The sequence below is a fragment of the Lates calcarifer genome, linkage group LG6, assembly GCF_001640805.2.
Source record: "Lates calcarifer isolate ASB-BC8 linkage group LG6, TLL_Latcal_v3, whole genome shotgun sequence".
NCBI lineage: Eukaryota > Metazoa > Chordata > Actinopteri > Centropomidae > Lates > Lates calcarifer.
In genome coordinates this window covers 17183987-17199412 of record NC_066838.1, presented here as the reverse complement: position 1 = coordinate 17199412, position 15426 = coordinate 17183987, and the positions used below count along the sequence as shown (strand labels likewise).

Sequence of the window (15426 nt, the reverse complement as noted above, 5' to 3'; positions counted from 1 at the left end):
TAAAGAACAGTTAGCTCGTAAAGCCTTGGTCATCAGTGGGACAAATTGATCTGACATGTTATATTATTCATGTAGTGTGTGTGGTGGGGGGGGGGGATTGGTGGCAAGACTCTGGAAGGAGCAACAGCAAGAGAGAGAAACAACAGGATGAGACAGAAAGAGCAAAAGGGGTGAGTAAAGGGAGCCAGCTGAATGGACATCCTCTCCTCTCGCAGGGTCTCGTCTCTGCGTGACAGCACTGCTCAGTGAGCTCCCTAATGTGTCCTGTCATAGCACGAGACAGTAAATGCAAGTGCGTGACATTTCCATCGGTTTACAGGACCCCCCCCCCCCCCCCCCCAATATAAACAACAAGTGATTAATTGTACTTATTCATACATCAGTTTTAAACACGCTGGACCCTCTACTTCTGTGTATGAAAACACAAACATGCCCACTCATACATGCATGTGCACAGAAATAACTATGATATGCTGCCTGGTTTAATTGTATAAAAGTTAACAAAATGATTTTATTACATGTTCATATTTTGACAGATATCACAACATACTTGCATGATTGCTCCGATATTAATGTTTCCCACACCATAATTAGGCACAATGTACCCAGTACGAAACTATGTAAAACAAACATGCTTGCAGATACAGGGGAAAGGGGGGCGAGGTCAATTCAACAACAGATTAAAGCCATATTCTGTTATTTAATGAAGCTTAGTCTTGGTGAAGAAAACAAACTGCAGAAGGATGCTGAAGCTCATTATCATTTTCAGAATTTATTTCTCTCTTTTTTTTTTTTTTGTTTACATCAAATATAACAGACATACATTGGCACATGCAAAGTGAACACTTTGTGGTGCTTTTCATTACCATCCAAATCCAATTGAACAAAGACTGGATATCTATTTTTGTACTCCAAACATGAAAATACTCTCAAATATTTACAAAAAAAATAAAATATACTTACAATGCCCATCACTCTTAACATAATAATCATCTGGGACGGATTTTGAGTTGATTTCAGTAAAACAAAAATACTGTATGTGGCAGAGCTCGCTGTTCAAGGTAATTAAATCAACTTCAAGAAAAAGAGGCACAGAAGAAAATCACTTAGAAACAATACAAAACAGAAATCAGATAATGGGAACCCCAAGAGAATATGGCTTTAATGACATTTCAAAAGAAAATATCTTGAAAGCGGATCCATTGTTCTTTTTCTTTTTTTTGTGACTGTCCTCTTCCACAGTGACCCCTTTTAGCAGGCAAGTTGTTCTCTGTCAGAGAGAAGGGGGCCAACAACACAAGCTTAAAACCTACAGTCTGGTTGTGGAGGCCCAACCACGCTGGCCTACAGCTGTGCTAGTTTCTGTCAGGACTCATGTATCATTGTCTGGATGAAGGTTGGATGCTATCCACAGTCCTGGAGTGCATAGGTACTGCAGGTGGTGCTGGGACGCCTGCGCTCTCTCTCCTGTCTCTGTCTGTCTCTCTCTGTTCCGCTACTGCTCCCTTCCCTTTTATTCAATCACAGATAAAGGACAAACAGCATTCATTTTTCAAGCTGATCAGATCCTGAGGTTGTTGTAACTCACATATGTTTTCTTGGTTGCTTGACCTGAGAATAGAGTAAAAAAGAAAAAAAAAAAAAGATTTACTTTGAGAGACAAAACAAAAGAAGAAAAATATTTATGCATCTTTAAAATTTGCAAGCAGAGGCATATAAACACCCGCTTCAGGAAACTCGGCCTGCTGTGCCGTGCATTCTTATCATCAGCTGTGTGCAATCAGCGGCAACATTTTCTGGCCCAGCGTATCCATTTCAACTCACAATGCCCCCATGTAAAGCCTGAGATTCTATTTTCAGATGTTAACTAGTGATAAAAAACACAAACACCACACAAGTGGGCACCGAACAAATGCTAGGGCATGCAATGTGATCCCAGTCTGGATTGCCATGGAAACATATCTGAATGTGGCTGAGTGCCTAGGTGCTGTGTGTGTTTGTGTATCCTCCTGTATATATCCATCGCTATGAGAACCAATTTGAGCTTCAAACCATCAGAGTGAAGCATCTTTTTTTGGTGAACTGAGGTCACTCTGGCTCATCGTGACTTTTTTAATAGGCTGTTTTTGGGTAGGAATTATAAGGATTTGGTTGATATTTTGGTGGGGTGCGATGTTGTGGTTTTTAAGACTGGGACGAGAAAATGTCAGAGCAGTCGGGGGACCGACAGCAAGTACAAGGGTGTGTATTCCTGTACACACATCGTCCTCTCTGCGTTGTGGAGAAGGTCAACACACATTTTCTTAATCACAGACATTGCTGTAAATTCTCATTCTGCTGCTTTAATGTTGCTATGCCGACCAACTCCCATGGGCTACGCAATTAAAGTCGCACCATTTCTTTACAGCTGCATTTTGTAGTCTTGGCCAGCAAGTATGATGAATAAAACATTAGTAAATGTACAACAGATTCTTGCTGGTAAACCATAAACAATCTTCAGGAAGAGCAATCATTTTTGAGTGAGATGCTGTTTGTCTATATGTGTGTGTTTACATGTCTGGAATTGAGAAATGTACCTACACCATTGTCTAAATTTTTAATGGTGATAGCTGATTATTCGTCCCATTCCTTAACATATCTTATCTTTTGCTGTGATGTTCATTAGGTTGTATTTTCTTACCTCAGCATTTGTTGTTAATGAAACGAATTCAATCTGAAAAGCATTAGAGCTTCCTCACATGCCTGTTTTGGTTCATTTATATCTGGGAAAAAACAGTATAGAGCAGTGAATCGTTCACCCATCAATCACTATCTCTGAATTACAGGGTGAAACCTCCTGTCTGAGAGGCCTAATCATGAAGATATCACACTGTATCAGTACCAATGGAAATCTGCAGAACTGTTAATGCTCTTAATCCTATAAATCACTCAGAGTCATCTCATTCGGGGCTGATGAGGCCTGAAAGGGAGGTATTTGGCGCTCTGATGGTTACAGGAATTGACGGACAGTCTCCAGGGATGGTCGAGGCACAGTTCAGGTTTCGGGGCGGTCATGCACATAAATTCGCCATTAATAAATGTCACTTCCACTGCTGCTAAAAAAGAAGGGCAAGAGGAGGAGAGAGTGTGCAGGCAGGAGAGACGAGGCGAGAAGACACTCATGTAGGAGAGACAGAAGGTGAGAGACACACAGAACAGATGACTCGGTGCACTTTTGGGAGGGCCTCCCAGAGACCGTATGCCCTGCTTGGGGACTTTTGATGTGCTGCTGCGACAGATGTTAAGGTTTTACCCTCTATGCAGAATATGTATGTGCCCAATGAGCCACATGTGTGGCTGGCAAGGAAACGTTCTCCCCATCCCCTGATACACTTGCATCAGCTCTCTGACTTATACGTGCGTAAGTCGCACATTCAGTCGCACACTGTTACACACGTCGCAAATTGCACACAGATGAACTCACACAGTTGTACGTAGACACACATACAGTGCACACGCGAGCTCGTTCGGCTGATGACAGATGAGCATGACAAGTGTTGGGTGTTTGGAGAAATTCCCAGGAAAATCTGTCATCTCATAGGCATAATTCAAAGAGGGGTTGAGGGGCTGGTGCACCTGTGGGTGCCATGATCGTTCTACGTGATTAGAAGCGTTGTGGGAGAGGAGGCCTTTGGAGCCTGTGATGTGTGATTTGCATGAGCTGTCAATCATCTCTGTCTTCATCCTGACAACTAGAGAAGAGCAAAGAGCTTCCATGGCAACACTGGTCTAAAACATAGACTGTATGTAAATAAATAACTAAATAAATAAATTCAGTTTTTACGCATTCTTCTCTAAAACCATTTTTAATGTTGGTGTTGCCCACCCAAAACAAACACTATATCACCTAACTATGGAGGTATGTAGGCTTCCCCACTCATGTACTAATACCCAGTATTATCTCTGCTAACAGGATCATGCTTACTGTTTCAGATGAAGGGTGGTATGAGTAACACACAGCTACAGAGACAGATTATCTCCCTCCATTCCCGGCAACAAAGCCCTGCTCCTTCAAATCTCTTCACAGAGCAAGTCCCCCATCTTCTCTCATGCTCTCTGCTGTGCACTTCTGCTAAAGGTCTAGCCATTTATCAGGAAGCGAGATAACTGGGTCCATTCTATAGGACATTATACATACTTCTTACCCAAGTAGCTACCCAATTAAATTGCTGGAATGGAATGAATCTAGTCAAGAAAGGAAACATGAGAAAGATATGAGAAAGAATAAGAGAGACATCTCATTCGCTCTTCTAGGGAAATTAAGATTTAAAACCAAAGCCTCCATTGCACAGATATATTCACAGTATACATATATATATAAATATATAGATCTCACATCTGGGTCTTTATGGTTTGTATTATGCCCTCTCTGTAAAAGCTTTATTATCTCATTGAAAACAAACCAGACAGAGTGACTGTGCCTTCTGTAACTCAAAATTACTTGATATTAAATTCATGTGTGTATGTGTGATGCTAGCTTTCATAGATGTAATGTTTAACATATGAAAGCATTCATTTGGTGTTTTATTATTATTTTAATATATAAGGGTTTATTACTGTATTTGTCAAACACTATAATTCCCACAAGTGTAGGCTGGTGTCTAAACAATGACAACTGATAAAACAGGTAGTTATAGTAGTTTTATAAAATATAACTTCATAAGGTGAGTTAGAGTTACTACAAATAATTTACATTTGAAATGCCCTCATAGCTGCTTATAACTAGATTATAGTGTGTTAATAAAACATTTGTTAAACGTTTGTATTCTGTCAATAAATGTGAAATATTGCACGGAGACTAAAAAGTGTTACAACTTTATTTTTAATGTTAAATTCTATCATTCTAATCATCTTTTAAGCCTTGTGATTTAACATTAACTTGAATGAGTATGGGTTGTGGTGCATATGTATGTGGCTCTGAGGCTTGGCCCAGTGGGATACTTACTCATGGGGTCAGCAGCAGGGTTCTCACATAGCTCAGTCTTAGCCTCTCCGTTGGGCCTTTCGTTGGGCTTCTGGGACAGACGTGATGACATTGTGGCAGCTGTGACCACAGCCTTGAAGCTACGCTTCCTCTTCTGTACGTTCAGCTCAGGGTGGAAGATAATGATGTACACCTTGGGCATGTAGAGCATGCCCAGTGCTACTGAGGCACTGAGGTTCATGGAGATGGTCAGGGTGGTTGTCTGAATGTACAGCTGGAAGGAAGCACAGACAGGTGGAGAGTGAATTTAATCCAGACTGGAAGAGCAGAAAACATAAATGGACACTTCCTTTGTATGTGGTATGGACATCTCTCTAAGGCAAGACAAATAAGCCAAGAGTAGCATTTAAACCCTTATCAGGAAAAATGAGAGACAAGACAACTATGGTGGCTTAACATCTGCAGTCAATTACAGAACTGTCACACTGTAGAGGACTGTGATGAGGCAAAACCTAATAATAACCACTGCCTGATATCAAGATATGAGCATCCAGCAAAAAAAGTTCATTGGTCATTGTGCTTTTTTCAATCATAGAATGAAGAAATTTCTCTGGACACAAGAGCCTACATCACTGTTTGATACACTAATATAACACAAAACTTCCCTGATAATAACTGATGGTTTAATTCAATGACAATATTCTTGTTTTGATAACCTAACATTATTATCAGATACGTAGATGGTCTGCATATTTGCTGTGTGTAGCTGTGGGGAAAGGAGCAGCCATGCGCACGGTAACATAATCCAGCAGCATTTATTAAAGCCTGACCTGCAGCTACTCACTCAAGTCAAAGACGGTTCAAGCGTATTAATGACAATAGCAGAAGCATCACCATGGTCTTTATCAAAATGTCTTCAAATGGCCTCTTCTCTCCTCCAGTCTGTTCAATTGGAAACTCGGCTGTATTGACAGATCGTGACGTGCTGCAGTCACCTTTGCTTTCCCTTCAAATCATACATTTTATCTCACCACTCAAGTATTCATCAGACCAATCTATACCCTCAAAGATACTCATTCCTCCACTAACAGTTCTTGTAGCTGAGCCTGTTTTAATGTAAAATACAATAAAAGACTGAACATCGACTAAGAACACTGTATCTGCAATATACAGCAGGTCTGCATTTGTTTTTCTCTGGCTCTGCACACAGTGGAGTGCAGCCTGTGAAAGGCTCTCACTGCGTTAAGTGGTAAGATCATTCACAAGATTGCCATTCATGTGAGCCTTACACCGGTACAGTCTCTTTATATGCTTCCTCCGCGGCGTTGCTTTTCAGAGGTTATGTAACACCTTTCACATTGTCAAATTGTAATTGCGAAGCTTACATAAGCCAGATCACGCTATGATTCAGGTTAACGTGAATTTTACATAGTGACTTCATGAAAAGGTAGTGATTTCACTAAGAGGTAGTGAAGTCAGTAATTCAGCAAGACACGCAAGAGCCTCTTGTTTCATTTAAGGGTCTTGAAGGAGAAAGAATCACTTCAAGAGGGGACATTATTGTTTCAAGAGCGCATCACCGAAGCCTCTTCACTAATCTACTGCACTTGAGAGCATCAGATGTCACTTACATGGCACTTTCCAGTCAGCCACTGGTAATGTGGATAGGGAGTGTATACAACTGTAAACACATTAGCCACCGCAATGTATATGCAGAGCAGTGAAAATGCTCGCCGATTCACTGAGAGGAAGAAATGTCACTATTTGCATAGAGTTTTTCCTGGTAAATAGCACGACTAATGGTAATTCCTTTCATACAAGACGGACTCATTTACATGCCAGTCATGCCTTTTGTCTTCCAATCTCCACTAGTCATTCAGGATGCCTGATATCATCAACATGCCAATACACAACCGCTTCTTTCTCTCTCCATCCCCTCCTGTTTCTCCGTGGAGCAGCGTCAGAGGCAGTGATCTGGCTGGTGCACCATGCATTAATAACTGTATGAATATCACAATGCTCTCAGTGCACTCTTGTTCTCTGTCACTCTAAGCTGGGGGAGAACAGAAATGTTGTGCCTTCTTGGAGAACCTGAGCCGTGTGAATTTGCAGCCTTTGTGATTAGATATTGGGGCAAGTGATCAAAGGGGTTGCGAGGCGTACACGTGGCATCAAATATAATCACCAGAGAATCTCCGCCCTGTGCTGTGTTTCCATGTTTGGTGGTTGGTAACCTGTCTGGTATCCATAGCAACACTACAGAGTTTGGTGCGAGCAACTAAACACGACTGGAATAAGCTTTTAATGAGATTCTGATACCTTAGACGCTGCAATGCTGACCCTATCAGAACTGAATTATTGACTATGCAGGTGCACAATAAGCATTAGGTGCTCATACTCATCACGCACATACAGATACAGAAAAACACATGTAGGTATATAGGCTCTCACTGCCTGTATGTGCACACAAACACACCAAACCAAATCCTTTCCTCTCACTGTCTCTAATCACTGAGATAGGGTTTTTCTTTGTGCCTCTCGAGCTTGACCCAAATTCGTAGCCCCTCTCACCCACCACTCGAATGTTTAACTTGTCACAGAACATTCATAATTAATTCCTGTTGCTTTAACATAAATAAATACATGAAGTCATTTTCACAACTGCTTGGCAACCCTCTATTTATAGCCACGGTAATGATTTATTAATGTCCTCATCAGGAATCAAACAGTTGAGTTTGAATTTTACATCTCATTGACAAGCTGAATGCCAACATCCAGCCACAACAAATGACATGTCTTCCATTTAGACAAAAAGCTGTTGAGGGTAATTCTCATAATTATACCCACCAGGGATATACTTACTGCAAAGGCAATTTAGTTTCGTATGGTTGAGTAGTATAAATGCACACAGCGATAAGGAACTGATTCAGTAAGTGACAATTAGGATGCTCTCTGCCCCATTAGAGAATGCCTTCAATAATGGATCCAGAGGATTTGCAGTCTCCCCTCAACTACCTGGATGTCTCTTGTTGTTTTGGGTGGCCTACTTTCTAACGCGGCTCATGTCATGAATAACTCTGTCTGGCTTTGTGCCTCAAAGCCCTATTCCACATTGGAGGCACCGCTTTTGTGTGTGGATGGCCTTCCCTTCATTTTGACTCTGCACAGGAGGTCCACATTTCTGGGCATCAAGATTGGTAGATGAAGAGAAAAAATTTGAGCAATCTGAGGAAAAGACACTGTTTTGGCTTTGCTGGGTTTTGTTCATTGTTCTGATCATGGCTCAATCATCCAAGTGGAGGAAATGACTTCTGACTGGCCAGACCTTGGCCAAAATTTAGAAGCGTTCTACAGGTCCAAAGATACGAAAACATAGTGATTTTGGTGGCTGACTTCAGAGAAGAACACATGCTGTGTTTGGAGAAAGGTTCTTACAATGTTATGGTTTCTGTGCTACACAGAAAATGACTCTTTGCAACAGTGGTGATTCTGTCAGAAGCAACAATTTCAGCAGTCATAAATTAAACCCTGATCACATTATTGTTTGAGGGCGAGGTCATGGAGATAAACCTGTATTTCAAAAAGCCAATATTATTATCAATATTTGGCTGTAGTATCTGTTTTCATTTATCCAGATAGGATCACCAGATTGCGTACACTCAAAAAACTTTCCTCTAAACTCAATATAACTTAATTAAAAAGAATTATATTTTCTTTGTGCAATATTATGTTTGTTTTATTTGCTCATTGTTTAATTACATGGTTGTCATGTTGCTTTTTCTATAATTTGCCCAATTGTGCCTCTCCTTTAGTTAATTTAAATTATTTCGTAAGTTTGTTTGAGTCATTAGAATTTCTTGTACACACACATTTAATTTCATTTTGTTTTGTTAAATTTGTACATGCAAATAAATAAACAATACTAATTAATTTTGGCATTATACTTTGGCACGCAGAACCTTATTATAACTTTAAGCAAGTGTAAGTTTATATTTGTCTATACACATAAAAAACCTACACACAAAAGAGAGTTGTGGTGTAAAACAGTGACGTCATGCCTTCGCCCCCTTGATAAATAAATTGGTCGTGGTATCTTGAGCGATGTTCAGTAAGTATTTTTTCAAATAAAAACTACAACCTTTCTGTCTTTGCAGTACACTTGACCAGTTTTAACTTTTTGCCCGCGGTCTTCCTCTGGTGCAATCTGCTCAAGGTTTCAAGCATGAAACAACTGATAGGCAGGGGAGTTTCACATTATTTTCGAAGCACTCCACATCTTTGCAATAAGTGTCAGGTCCAACTCCTGTCAAATGCAGTTTTTTGTAGGGGAGACAGGAGGATTAGAAGATGCAATTTTCATTTTACCTGCTGAAAGATGGAATGAGAAAGTTTTCGCCAAGTATCGTTAGTCATTGCTAATGATACTTGGCAGCACGGCTCGTCTTCAAGGAGTTCATGTGGGTACAGGAGACATCTTACAAGAGCCTAAGTGGTTTCTGGACATGTAGTGAGGTCCAGTATGTGAGTTTTCATGACATGTAGTTCTCTTTTAAGCGTGACTGAATCTTGTGGGTGTTTTACTAGAAAGTGTCTTTGCCTCAGGGAAAGTGTTTCATTATATCATCATCCTACACTTCTCAACTGTAAGGAATGTTGTGTTTTTTGGTCAAAGACGTTACAGAATAAGAGAGTTCTCATGTTCACTGACAGCATCCCTTAAATCTATTTGGAAGTTCCTTTAAATTTAGGGTCAAGTGAAAAAGGTTTTTGTGTATTGTTCACACTATTTTGAACATTTCTTTGTTGTCTGATTATCCAAAAAGCTGTCTGAAGTGACTCGCAGGCCTGGAGTTTGTTTCAAAAGTCAGTTGATCTCTCAGCCTGAGGACAGCTGAATTTGGATGCTGGTGACTCTCACAGTCATTAAATTGAGAGTGTTTGAGTAGTTGACTGAGCACATGCAGGTGCACGAGGGGCGGGGAGGATGCTCTGTGATCTTTTGTCACAGTTTTTGCATGGCTTCCCTCGACATGAGTTTAAATGGGCATAACAGAGGAAGGAGGGAGGGAGTCACAGGTGTGGAAAAATAAGGGCATCTGAATGGCATCGAGTTGAAGAAGCTCTGCTCAGCGCAGTCACAACGTCAGTTACGATACAATGCAACAGAATAACATGAGGTCAAACAGGCAGATGGATTATCACTGGCAGCTGGCATCATATCATCAGTGTTTTCATAAATCTTTTGATATTGGACAACCTGGGGTGAGAGAGATTACTCAAATCTGCGTGGGTGTTTAGCCACATCTGCACATAAAAACAAAAGAGGGCAAGGTATTTAAAAAGAGTATATACAAAAGCATCACATTTTGCCTCCAATAGTTTGTCCAAACATAGATCTACACACAAACACACACAGCATTAATCTTATCTATCATCTAATGACACAATTTTTTGCTATTTTTTTCCCAACCATTGTTTTAGTGAAGTATTCAGGAATCTTACAAGTCAGTAATACAGTCTTAGCAGGAACAGATGTGAGGAATGCGTGTTAAGCATAAGTAAGCTGAAATGATGGATAACGTAAGCTTCACTTCACCTTAACTACACTGCAGCTTTTTGCAGGATTTTATCAAGACATGCAAAGGCACTTCTCACCAGCAGCGGGTGGGGAGTGAACAGAAATGCGCCCACAAAGGCCATTACACCAGGATGCTGTGGCGCGAACTGGAGGTGAGAGTAAGGCATGCGCTGGTGTGAAGAAATGGTTAACTGCATAAAGGGGAAAGATAAACACATTACTGCCTCGCCAGTCGCCGCGAGTAACATAATGAACTCCTAATCGCTGCTGAGGGTGTAATTCATCTATGAAATCAGCAGCAAATTGAGATGAGGAAAATCAGTTTCTGATCCATCTCATGCAGTAGCTTAGCAGGAAGGATATTGAACGGTGTGCCTCTCAAAAGGTTAGGAGTAACACTTTCCTGTCTGCATCGATATTCTGTCAGTGGAAAACTTCCCCTCCACTCTGTCTTGTACGCACGGCCTGCCAAGTAGCACGAGTGGCTCATGAGTCCGGCAGATGAATGCATCTGTATTCTGCCCAGCGCTGGCCAGATAAGCAATGACTAGCACAGAAGGTCAAAGTGTCATATTCTCAATCAACTCCAGAAGCACCCAATGTCAAATACTTTGTTGAATGGAGCGCAGCTGTCAGGAGATGGAATGTGTTGAATCAAACTTCTATTTAGCCCCCCCCCAAAACCTCCCACCCTTTTCTGCCTGTCTTCCTATTCCACCAGCTCCTCATCCTCCTCTCACTCCACCTCCTCAACCTGCTTGTCTCTCTTCCCAGAAAAAAGCATAATAGTGTATGTTGAGCCTTAGGTGTGAGAGCTAAGATAATGGCATCGGGAGCTGCGGGCGCCTCAATCCATATCACTCCTCAGGCATTTCAGGATTCTGGTGCTTAACATCAACTCTTCCTCCTTTGTATGCCTATTTCTGTCTGCGGTGGTCCTGGTGTGGGTTTCCATGCACATTGGAACCGTGTGAATATGAAATCAAAAGAAAATGAACCAATGACTTTGTACAGTCACTAAACATGGGTGTGCATGTGTATATGAGTTCCCCTCATGTACTGTTTGTGTTTTCATTGGGTGTTTGCACAAATATGCATATGCGCATGTGTTTGGACATGATAAAAACAGGGCCGAAGGAATGAAAGGGAAATTTGTAAGAGAAGGGAGAGAGACAGACAAAGAGAAGGGTGGTGACAGAGAGAGAGAAAGCAAAGGAGAAAGAAATGACTCACCTTCTCTGCCGACTGGGCCGTGCCAAAGAAAATCGGGATGAAGGCCAGCCAGACTATGCAAGTGGTGTACATAGTGAAGCCAATGGGCTTGGCTTCGTTGAAGTCTTCAGGTACGTCCCTTGTCTTGATGGCGTAGATGGTGCAGGTCACCATCAACAGGATGCTGTAGCCCAGTGAGCAGATTATCTGAAGGTCTGTGATGTCGCACTTCAGCACTCCGCGGGCCAGCATGGGATCAATGGTTTTCTGCTCATCATAGTCGACGATGGTGTTTGGTGGGTCCACAGCGAACCACACCAGCACACCCAGCAGCTGCACGCAGATCAGACTGGAAGTGATGGCGATCTGCGAGGTGGGGCTGATGAAGCGCGGGGCCGTGACCGTCTGCTTGCCCTGCTCGAAGATCCGATAGATGCGGTTGGTCTTGGTGAGTAGCGCGGCATAGCTGATGCACATGCCCAGGCCGAGGAAGATCCTCCTGAAGGCGCACACGGCCACGTCAGGCTTGGCAATCATGAGGAAGGTGATGATGTAACACAGAAAGATGCCCGTCAGCAGCACGTAGCTCAGCTCTCGGCCCGACGCCCGCACGATGGGTGTGTCGTTGTAGCGCACAAAGGTCGCCATGACGAAGATGGTGGCGATGATGCCAAGCATGGCCAGGAACACGGGGATTATTGCCCAAGGGGAGTGCCACTCCAGCTTGACGATTGGGATGGGCTGGCAGGCGGTTCTGTTGGGGTTGGGCCTCATGTTATAGGCGCACAGGCTGCATGAAGTCTCGTCATACTGGTACCGGTAGCCATCACATAGCTCGCAATGCCAGCAGCATGGCATGCCCTTTACTCTCTTCTTCCTCTCTCCAGTTTTGCAGGGCAGACTGCACACTGAGATGGGCACCTCCTGCTCCCCATCTGGCCACTGAAGCTCCTCCAGCTGGGAGAGAGATGACACACAGCACAGGAAGACAAGGTTAGCAACAGACAGATAAGCCAGAGATATCACTAAACATAAGAAACCATGTGGGCTAGAGAAAATGACTGAAACATTCATATACTGCTCCAACACAACTTATTAACTAGCTGTTAATTACTGTGTTATGAATGACATGAAGTGACATTCTTTGCAAAAAACAAAGTACAATGCAATCTTTGCAAACAGCAAACAACAAAAAAAAGAAAGAAACTTCGACATAGTCAAAAAACGATTAACCTAATACAGTGCAACATGTCTCTTGCCAATTTCTTAGAGGGATTGCCTTTTCTAATACTTGAAAGTAATTGAAATCACCATGGCAACAGAGCTTACCTTTGTTCAGTGAAATAAAAATAAAGCAATGTGAAATGCAAAAGACATTATGTTTTAATACAGGAGCCAGTGAGGTATGAAATATGTGATGAGAAGGAAAGAGAATGGGATGGGATGGCAAAATGCCTCTTTTAGACTTTGTAGAGCTATTTCTATTTATGATTTTGTCATCAAAATGAAGAGTGCAGTAGACGGACGTGCTGAAGAACTATCTGGAACTCTGATCTGAAGACGCCCCGAAGGTGTTTCATGATTTAAGCTCAAACTATAGTTTCGACGTTCGACTCTAGCCCCCCAAAAAAGTCACAATGAAATGGAATTTTTTAAGGCTCTTACATATTTTGTTAGGGCGTTAAAAATGCTTTCATAAAACTCTGATCTGAGCTGAGCTTTTGATTTATTATGAACGTGTACTGATCCGTGGCTTTAAAAGCACCACAAGATTAAAGATACACCAGCATGGTTTAGATTCACAGAAGTATACAGTATCAGCCAGTAACCAAAAATAAATAAACTGGAGTTCAACAAACAAAAAGGATTCAAATGTGGAAATCAGTTTAATAGTGAAATTATTAAACAGATTTTTATTGTCCTCTAAAACTGTTGATATCACAGATTTAAAAGGTGTTTTGAGAGAACGAGTTCTCAACTGCCTGCATTAAAATCAGTACAGCATAGCATAAAATTATATTGAAAATGAACACAAATTAATTTTAGTGATGATATTTGTTGTTTACATTAAGCCTTGATGTGTGTGGAGTGAATTCCAGACTTGAAGGATTAGGAGTTTGACATTTTGGTAAACACATTCTCTTTCTTGCCGAGAGTCAGATGAGAAAAATCAATGCCACTCTCATATTTGTCTGTTGAATACAAAGCTCCCACCAGGAAACTGTTAGCTTAGCATAAAGATAGGAAGAAAGAGGAAACGGCTAGCCTGGCTCAGCACCTCTAAAACTCACTAATTAGTGAGTGTTATATTCCGTGTGATTAATCCATACAAAAACCAACTGCTGGCTGCCTGCTGGCAATGTCACGGTGACTACATGACTCCAGGAAGACTCCAAGAAATAGTCTGGCACAGGACCATACCTTTTTCATATTTCACACACAACATACAAGATTTTTAGTGTAGCCACTCTTAAATACCAACAACAGCAGGTACAAACTTCACCAGGTACAAATACCATCACATATAACATGAGTCCAGCTAAGGATACAAACAGCACAGCCTCCTCCAAATGTGGCAACTGCCGATAATTGCAGATACTGGCTGCAGCTTTGCAGCAAACACACGTGCGCAGGCACGTACACATACACACTCACATCCACCGTGTGTTTGTGTTGTGTGTACCTGTATGACAAATGTGTTGTTTCTGTGGTGTCTGGGTGGATTATCATCTGCCATTTATCTGGGGGCATGAAGGTGCCATTTGTTATTTGGACAATGAATGGTGCTCTCTGGAAAACCTCCCGATTACACACAGTGTGGAAACAGTAATGAGACCAACAGCTCTGTTTCCATGGAGACCAGAAGCAAGATTTTTGACACCTTGGACCCCTACGGCTGCTATAGTTTTCATTTGGGTTTTTGCTATACTTATTAATTTTACAGATAATTTGAGCCTCTGTGAGCTGGAACAGCGCAACATTGAATTTATTTATCGATGATCGCCAAGTGTATCAGGATGGCTCGTTCCAGGTTAACCTTTAAATTAGATTTCTCTTTATGTGTTAGTGAACAAAGTGATACCTTTTTCATTGAAATATAATTGTATTGTGACAGCATTTTGTTTGTAATCACACTAAAACAGAATGAAACTCAAATCTCCAGCTACAAACATTGTTCCACCTGTGCTATCAATTCCATTCGGTTGGGTTTAATTCTTGTGATCCAGAGAGCCATTATGCAAATGTTAACTCATCTGTATGTAAATGTTTTTTTTTTTTTTTTTTTTTAAATCTGAGATACATAGAAATACATAGAAATTTCAGCTCAGGTTTCATCCTGTCAATCAGTATGGGTAATTTCAAGCCAACTCTGCACCTAATACTATATTAGACTTTTTTTTTTTCTTTTTCTTTTTTGCAGGTGAATTAAAATTATTGAAAAGTCCCATGAAATGAAAAACACCTCATCCATGTTGTTATCCCAGGGGTTCTACTATCTTTTGGATATGCCAAAAAATGTCAAATAAATCAAACTTTCACATATTCTTATATTAAAATCCTTCCCATTTCCTGTAAAGTACCACAAGCTTTCATATGATCTATCCGGCGCTCCGGAGTGTACTTTAAATTCCACCAGATAAAATGTGATCATAGATTTTGAATTTCATCATGT

The 15426-nt window shown here is 41.3% G+C and overlaps 1 protein-coding gene across 2 annotated transcripts in view; it reads right to left on the bottom strand.

Annotated features, from left to right (window-relative positions):
* Nucleotides 1-481: 481 nt before the first annotated feature.
* Nucleotides 482-15426, bottom strand: part of LOC108889527 (metabotropic glutamate receptor 7) — a 96724-nt gene continuing 81779 nt past the window's right edge. For both annotated transcript variants that reach the window (XM_051071290.1, XM_018686037.1), the window contains 3 exons: nt 11775-12710; nt 4985-5237; nt 482-1611 (listed from right to left, as the gene is read on the bottom strand). In XM_051071290.1, the coding sequence (XP_050927247.1) occupies nt 1562-1611; nt 4985-5237; nt 11775-12710 (1239 nt within the window). In that variant the 3' untranslated portion in view covers nt 482-1561. The remainder of the gene's footprint in view (nt 1612-4984; nt 5238-11774; nt 12711-15426) is intronic.